This window comes from Chlorocebus sabaeus, chromosome 16 (assembly GCF_047675955.1).
Source record: "Chlorocebus sabaeus isolate Y175 chromosome 16, mChlSab1.0.hap1, whole genome shotgun sequence".
Lineage (NCBI taxonomy): Eukaryota > Metazoa > Chordata > Mammalia > Primates > Cercopithecidae > Chlorocebus > Chlorocebus sabaeus.
The window spans coordinates 72,029,483-72,036,439 of NC_132919.1; the positions used below are offsets into that span (position 1 = coordinate 72,029,483).

A 6,957-nucleotide genomic window follows, 5' to 3' on the forward strand; every position below is an offset into this window, starting at 1 on the left:
TGTGCTTCAATCATAACACCCCCACTTCCCCACCGCCTTGCAGATTCTACTTCCATCTCCTCATGATCCCCACTCTTCCCCATTCTGGTCTGAACCAGGCTGCACTGTTTGTGACTTCACCTCTCTGAGCTTCACCTGGAAACAGACTAGCAGAACCTGCTGCTGAATGCAGGAATGAATGATGCGATGGACAGAATGGCATATCACAAGTGCCTGGTGCACTGCAGGTGCCCAGTGAGCTTCCCCTGACCTTGGCCTTTCTTAGTTTGGGAAGAATGAGTGGTACAGAATGCTAGCCTCAAGGAAACTTCTGGAAAAAAAGAAAGCCTAGGGTGAATGTCTCCCCTACCCTGACACTCAAATCTCTGGGCCCTTGCTGCTTCCCAAGAGAGCCACAGACAGCACTGACCGCAGCGGCAGGGTATTATTTCTTTATTAGGTGCCACTTCAAAGAACAGGGAATCCAGGTGGGTAGGGGCCACAGGGCACCAGGTACGCTGGCCCCTCACAGTCCAACCTTCTGAGCCCAGGCGAAGAAGATGCCCTTGACGTCATCTACACCTGTCTGAAGATGGGCAGGCATGATGTAGGTGCGGAGGTCCCGGACCTCGTAGCCACTACGCGCCAGGGCCTCCCTCACCTCCTCCTCAGACACTGGCACCACCATCAGCCTGGCCTCCCCAGCCAGGTACCACGACTCCTCCAGGGCCCCGATGAGGAGGAGGTGCCCCCCAGGCCTCAGCAGTGTGGTGATGTGGTCCAGGGCCCGCTGGAAGCTGGCAAGATCTGGGCTCACAGCCTCCAAGCAGAAGGCAGAGACCAGGGTGTCGGCAGGCAGGGGCGCTGGGCTCCCAGTACCCAGGGGCTGGGGCTGGTGCACGTCGATGGGCAGGACCCGCTTCACCCTGGCTCGCAGCTGGCGCTCCTTCTCCTGCCAGGATTCCCTGTGCAGGGGGCACAAGGCAGGGCTCAAGGCTGTTCTACACTCAGGCCTCTGTTGTCCCCACCAGCCACTCTATGGGAAGCCCCCTCCCCAGCCCTCACCCCCCAGTCCTTACCCCTTGCCCTCAATGAGGCAGGCATACTGGCTGTACATGCTCCAGTTGAAGGCCCCTGGCTCCTCCCGCAGCCAGCGCCCCAGCTCCTGGCGGTTGACCTCCAGGAAATCTGTCATGGTAATGTCTTCAAAGTGGCTGCAGGCACTGAGCAGCTGGTACACGGTGGGGCCTGAACCAATGTCGATGAGGGTGTGTCCGGACACTTCACCTGGGCAGGGCAGAGGAAAAGGGTCCTGGTGCCAGGCCGGCCCAGGCAGCCCCTGCCTCCTCACCCCTCCCTCCCCTGCATTTCCCTGCTTCTCTCTAGTTCTTCCTTCTCCTCTGCAAGTGTGTCTCCATCTGGAAAAAGCATTGGCCCCAGAGTTAGACTGAACCCAGCTCCAACATGGACTGACTTCCCTTGGGAAGGGAACTTCACAGCTCTGAGACTCAGGTTTCACATCTAGAAAACTATACCTACTGGCCGGGCGCGGTGGCTCACACCTGTAATCCCAGCACATTCGGAGGCTGAGGCAGGTGGATCACGAGGTCAGGAGTTCAAGACCAGCCTGACCAACATGGTGAATCCCCGTCTACTAAAAAAATACAAAATTAGCTGGGTGTGGTGGTGCATGCCTGTAACTCTAGCTACTTGGGAGGCTGAGGCAGGAGAATTGCTTGAACCCGGTAGGCAGAAGTTGCAGGCAGCCGAGATCCGGCCACTGCACTCCAGCCTGGGGGACAAGAGCAAAACTCCGTCTCAAAAATAAAAATAAAGATAGGCTGGGCACAGTGGCTCAAGCCTGTAATCCCAGCACTTTTGGAGGCCGAGGCGGGTGGATCACCTGAGATTGGGGGTTCGAGACCGGCCTGACCAACATGGAGAAACCCCGTCTCTACTAAAAATACAAATAAATTAGCCAGGCATAGGGGCGCATGCCTGTAATCCCAGCTACCCCGGAGGCTGAGGCAAGAGAATCGCTTGAACCTGCGAGGTGGAGGTTGCAGTGAGCCGAGATGGCGCCATTGCCCTCCAGCCTGGGCAATAAGAGCGAAACTCCGTCTCGAAATAAATAGATAGATAGATAGATAGATAGATAGATAGATAGATAGATAGATAGATAAAAAAAAAAAAAAGAAAGAAAGAAAACTATACTTACCAGCCAGGCTCAGGGAGGAAATTCTGGCGGTTTCTCGCCCCGTCCCACATCTGCCTCTATTTCCTCCTCTGCATCTCCACCTCAGTCTGTCCTGCATTCCCCACCTTAGCTCTCAATTCTGAGCACTCTCCGCTCCCTCTCTCCACCTCTCTCACCTCTGCCCCTCTCCTAAGGGATGTTGCTCCTTTTTCTCTTCTGTTTGCACCTCTCAGCTATCTCTTTCTTGGTCCCCATCTGTCAGGCGCCTGGTCTGTCTCCTATTCCTTCTTTCTATCTCCCCGCGCCTGCTTTCACTCCCCGACGACCTCTTGTCCCTCGTGTCTCAGTTTCCCCCGCTCACCGGTGGCGAAGGTCTGCGCCAAGCAGCGCAGCTTCCACGGCCCGACGCCGTTCGGGTTGCACAGGTCCCCGCGAGGGGGCGCGTAGTTGTTGCGGAGGTAGGCGCGCGGCTCGAAGCGCTGGTAGGCCGAGGCCACCGCCGCCCGACCCGGGGCCGAGTCAGGGGCTGCGCCCGCAGCGGGGATCCGGTCTGCGCCGCTCATGCTGCTGCCGCTGTCCGCCCGGTGCTCCGCTCGCCTCGCGGCCCCTTTTTCTACCGCCCGACCCCCTCCCCGACCAGTCTGCTGTGGGGGCGGCAGCTGAGCGCCGAGCCGCCCGGGGCCACGTGCGCCGCATCCTCCCCACCCCATCCATCCATCTCCCTTAGTGTCCGGGCTGCAGACGCACCGGAGGTGAGGGGGGCGGCGGCGGCTGCAGCGGCAATCGGCCCCCGCACACCCCTCTCCGCACTTGCTCGCGCAGCCCTCACCCTCCGCCTCGCCTGCCCCCCTCCGAGTACCGCCTCTGCGCCCCCCTCCACCCTCAGTTCCTCACCCCCACAAGCTTTAGACCCCCTCACCCCAGCCGGCCCACCCTTCCCGTCCCTATTCTCCAGCTCCCCCGCAGCCATTCACCTCTTTTGACCGGCAGCCCGCCCCTTCTCTTTCCTGATTCGAGGGGGAGACTGGGGAATTAGGCCCTTTCCCCAGTTTCCCCCTCGCAGCGCCCTCCTCGACGAGGCCCCAGACCCCACCAGGCTTCCCTCCCTCCCGGACACCCGTCCCAGCACCCACCCTTCCCTTAGAACTGCCACCCAACTCCCCTTCCCCGCCCCTCCTCCAGGCCTCTCTTGTCCTTTCCTATGCCACCGGGCCCTCCAGCTCTCCCCCGCGCCACCCCGCCCCAGAAAGGACAGTCCGTTCCGGCCTCCGCTGTGGTCGCTCCGGGGGCCCCAGAGCAGGGCGCGGCACCGCCCGTCCGATGGCAGGCGCGATAGGGGAGGTGAGCTGTGCTAATGCACTTAGCGGGCGGAACAGCCGGGCCTCCCCTGCGGGCCCCGCGGGTTCCCAGCCGCTTATCTGGGGGGCTGCCGAGGACGGAAAGTTCGAGTTCGGGTTGTTCTCACCACGTCGTGAGCACCGGACCCAGGTGAGGGCAGAGGGCTTGGGCGGAGGAAAGGCAGGACGCATTCGCCGAGGGCCGCTAGGGCCACCAGGGGGCGCAGTCCGGGCCTTGGGGCCCAGCCGATTTGGGGTCCTGCGGATGCAGGGGCTCTGACCCCTCTCCTCTCGCAGCCCACACTCCAGCTTTGCTGCAAAGGAGCGGCCAGGTCAGGCCTGCAGGTTCTGCTCAGCGCCCCAGGTCCTGGCTGTCAAAATGCCAGGGAGTCCCCACCTATCTCCCGGATGGGAAGCCAATTCTGCCTGTGGCATCTCCGTGGTCTCCCTGAAGACCCCTTCCTTCCCCTATGGATGAGTCCGGGGCCCTTCTGCCCTGGGGAGGCCACCAGCCCAGCTCCTGCCACCGTGGGTTCCTGGACCCGCTTGATGCGGGCCTCATCCATGTCCTCCCCTCCCGCTTGTCCCCAGGGGAAAGTCTCCTTGGGAGAGGCAGCCAGGTTGGGACATGAGTCACCACAACAGCTGCAGGGGTCACAGAGAGGAACCTGACCCCCTAGCACCTCCAACCTTCCCTGGCTTCCAGGGCAGGGAGGGTGGGTCGAGACACAGCCGAGGATTGATTCTGCTTGGATTCAGAACTGAGAGGCAGGTTAGCTTTGAGGTCACTGACCCTGTTCACACCCTGAGGCAAAGCCAAGAACAGTTCTGGCACCAGCCCCTCTATATTCTCCACGAGACATCGTTGAAACAAACTCTGGATGCCAGCTGGCTTGCTGGGTACCACCCAGTGCCAGGGGGCTGAACACAGAAGCCAGGACTGGGCATCGGTCAGGGTACGGGAAGGAGACTGGAGACAGCACCCTGTTTATAGTTCTGTCCTGGCCTTCCCACTCCAAGTATGGGGCGTACTCATTAGCTCTGCCATATTTAGCTCAGATGCAGAGCCTGGTCCCAGAAGTGGGCACTGGGGGGACACCCATGGGCCACAAGGAAAGCCCCGACAACCACAAGGAAAGAGACACAACTCTGGCACATGATTGAGCATTTATTGCGGCACTAACAGAAGGTGCTGGGGGCCCCACCATCCTTGCCTCTGCCCTCTTCACCTCCCCCTCCCTCCCAGCTTCTTCTGCCTAGAGCATTCCAGATTCCCCTCACATTTTCCTGGATCAGGGCCACTCCTCCCAGGCACCTCTTGCCCTCACCAGTATCTTGTGAGGTGCTGGCCCCCAACTCTCCACCCTTAGTGCCCACCGTCTCTGCCACCCTCCCTTTGGGAACTCAGGGGGCTCAGGCATCCTGGGCTCTGGCTCCCTCCTCCCCTAACCCCCAACTCTGGGCAAACTACAAAGCAGCCATGACCAGCAGCTCCCCTCCACAGTCCTAGCCAGGAAGGGCCCAGCCCAGGGCGGGCACAGTGGAGCCCAAGTCACAGTCCCTCTCAGCCTCTCTGTGCTTCCTGGGACATGGAGCGGGACAGGGAGCGACGAAGGGCACCGGGCTTGCTGACAGGCACCACAGGGGGCAGCTGCTTGGTGATCTCAGCCACCTCCTGGCGGTCCACACACTGGCCACCCAGGGCTGTCTCCAGCGCCAGCAGCTCCTGCAGCTGGATGGGGGTGTCCTCGCGCTCCTCCTTGGTGGCGCCCATCTTGGCAGGGGTGAAGATGGGCAGTGGCAGTACCCGCTGGTAGGGCAGCTGGTACTCCTGCAGCCCACGGCCGAGGATGCCCATCCGCATCACCAGCCAGGGCGAGCGCTGCACCAGCGCCTGGCACTGCCCCTGCTGGTGGTAGGTCTCATGTCTCTGGGTGTCCTCCTCATGCAGGGAGCAGCTAGGGAGAGGGGAGGGGCAGTGAATTCTTGGGAGCTGTTGCTCTCCGGGAACAGGCTGGGTGGGGGGCTCCCCAGGGCTGCTGGGACCTGGGAGCAGGAGGTCCCATGGGGCATTCTTTTGCTCTTCCCATGGGGCATTCTTCCTTCCCCCACCCCCAGAAATTTCTCCAGGGCTTCATGCTCTGGCCTCAGGGCTCAGTGAGGGTGCTTTGGAGGAGCAGAGGCAGGACTCTGGCAGACCCACACTCACCCCTCCTCAGGCCGTGTGGACAGTGTCAGATCCTTCCATTCTGCCCAGAAGGCCTCCCGGCGCTCACAGTTCTCCTCGGACACCTCGCAGCTCAGCTCTGAGGTAGCCATGATCACTCCTCACTCCCTCTCTCCTCCCAGGCCCTTTAAATAGCCCCCTCCTCCCCCTTCTCCAGGGGCTATTTTCGGCCCCTCTGGTGTCAGATGCTATAAGCAGAGCCAAGACTCACTAATGGGGGGACGCCGGACCCAGGGCAGGGGTTAGGGTACCTGGACGCTGGCTGCTCCCTGGTCAGAGGTCTGGGGTCCAGGGCCCTATGCCTCCAGGTGCCTGACATTACTCAGACACCGTCTCAGGCCAGCCACATGCCCAGCCTCGTGCCCCCCTGGCACTTGCCCTCTGCCCCACCCACTCCCCTTTGCAGGGAGGACAGCAGCTTGTCTGTAAACAGAACAGGACCAGCAGGAACTGATGCCCGCTCTGGGCTCTGTACCAGGGCTGCCAGGTCCTGCCCTGGCTGTGCTCTCCTCTGCCTGGGCTCAAGGGCACATCCCCAGAAGGGACAGTGCAACCACGTCCTCAGGCGCCTGCACCGAAGGCCTAGTGCCTCGTCCCCAGTCACCCTCACCACACCAGCAGGGGCAGAGGAAGTCAATTCCATACCTGGGAACCTGGGGCATAAGCTTTGGTCAAGTGTTTTCCTTCCCCACAGCTGGTGGTCAGATAAGTGGTCTTAGGAGACAGGACAGTAGGGGTGGAGGGGGCCTCTAGTTCTACCCCAACACCCTGTGTTGGGTGAAATGGAAATCCAGGGGCTCTGATGGATGACAGAAGGCCTGGCTCCAGCTCCAGATCAGCCATAAATAGCCTGTGTGACCATGTGTCAGTTCCTGCCCCTCTCTGGGCCCCTTTCCCCACTTTCTGGCCACTACAAGAGGACCAGAAGACCTCTGGAGCCTGTCAGCTCTGATGTGCTACCTGGGAGTGGACTGCCTCTCCTTCATGGGGAGCAGGGGAGACAGATGGCTGTGGGGACAGTCCAGCACCCCAGGAGTGGCAACTCATGGTCCAAGAAGCTGGCACACAGGTGGTAGGCATGGGGGGATGAGAACATAGCCGAGTGGACAAAGCAAAGGGCAGCAGGAGAGACAGTGACAGGGGCTGAGCTCAGGACCCTGTGGGGACAGCAGAGTACCCAGGAGCAGGTAAGGCCCATGCGCACCCACCTGGGTGCA

General features: G+C 61.1%; 2 protein-coding genes across 3 annotated transcripts; both read right to left on the minus strand.

Annotated features, from left to right (window-relative positions):
• Nucleotides 1-417: 417 nt before the first annotated feature.
• PNMT (phenylethanolamine N-methyltransferase) lies at nucleotides 418-2,967 on the minus strand. Of its 2 annotated transcripts, XM_008012852.3 has the most exons (4): nucleotides 2,538-2,967; nucleotides 1,059-1,266; nucleotides 641-944; nucleotides 418-565 (listed from the first exon to the last, which is right to left on the minus strand). In XM_008012852.3, exons 1-4 carry the CDS (start codon nucleotides 2,884-2,886, stop codon nucleotides 506-508), a joined length of 921 nt encoding a protein of 306 aa, XP_008011043.1. In that variant the 5' UTR covers nucleotides 2,887-2,967; the 3' UTR covers nucleotides 418-505. The 2 variants fall into 2 exon arrangements, with proteins under 2 accessions (XP_008011043.1, XP_008011042.3); XM_008012851.3 differs by having other exon boundaries at nucleotides 418-944.
• Nucleotides 2,968-4,663: 1,696 nt separating this feature from the next.
• TCAP (titin-cap) lies at nucleotides 4,664-6,283 on the minus strand. Its single transcript, XM_008012860.3, has 2 exons — nucleotides 5,723-6,283; nucleotides 4,664-5,471 (listed from the first exon to the last, which is right to left on the minus strand). Exons 1-2 carry the CDS (start codon nucleotides 5,830-5,832, stop codon nucleotides 5,078-5,080), a joined length of 504 nt encoding a protein of 167 aa, XP_008011051.1. The 5' UTR covers nucleotides 5,833-6,283; the 3' UTR covers nucleotides 4,664-5,077.
• Nucleotides 6,284-6,957: the final 674 nt, after the last annotated feature.

Bases quoted from the DNA above. Each gene is read 5' to 3' on its own strand.
- PNMT (XM_008012851.3), bottom strand. From the start codon at position 2,886: ATGGGGTGGGGAGGATGCGGCGCACGTGGCCCCGGGCGGCTCGGCGCT. The intron at 1,267-2,537 runs GTGAGCGGGGGA...TGCCCTGCCCAG, and splicing joins GGCGCAGACCTTCGCCACCG to GTGAAGTGTCCGGACACACC. The intron at 945-1,058 runs GTAAGGACTGGG...CCCCCTGCACAG, and splicing joins TGCCTCATTGAGGGCAAGGG to GGAATCCTGGCAGGAGAAGG.
- TCAP (XM_008012860.3), bottom strand. From the start codon at position 5,832: ATGGCTACCTCAGAGCTGAGCTGCGAGGTGTCCGAGGAGAACTGTGAG. The intron at 5,472-5,722 runs GTGAGTGTGGGT...CCCTCTCCCTAG, and splicing joins TCCACACGGCCTGAGGAGGG to CTGCTCCCTGCATGAGGAGG.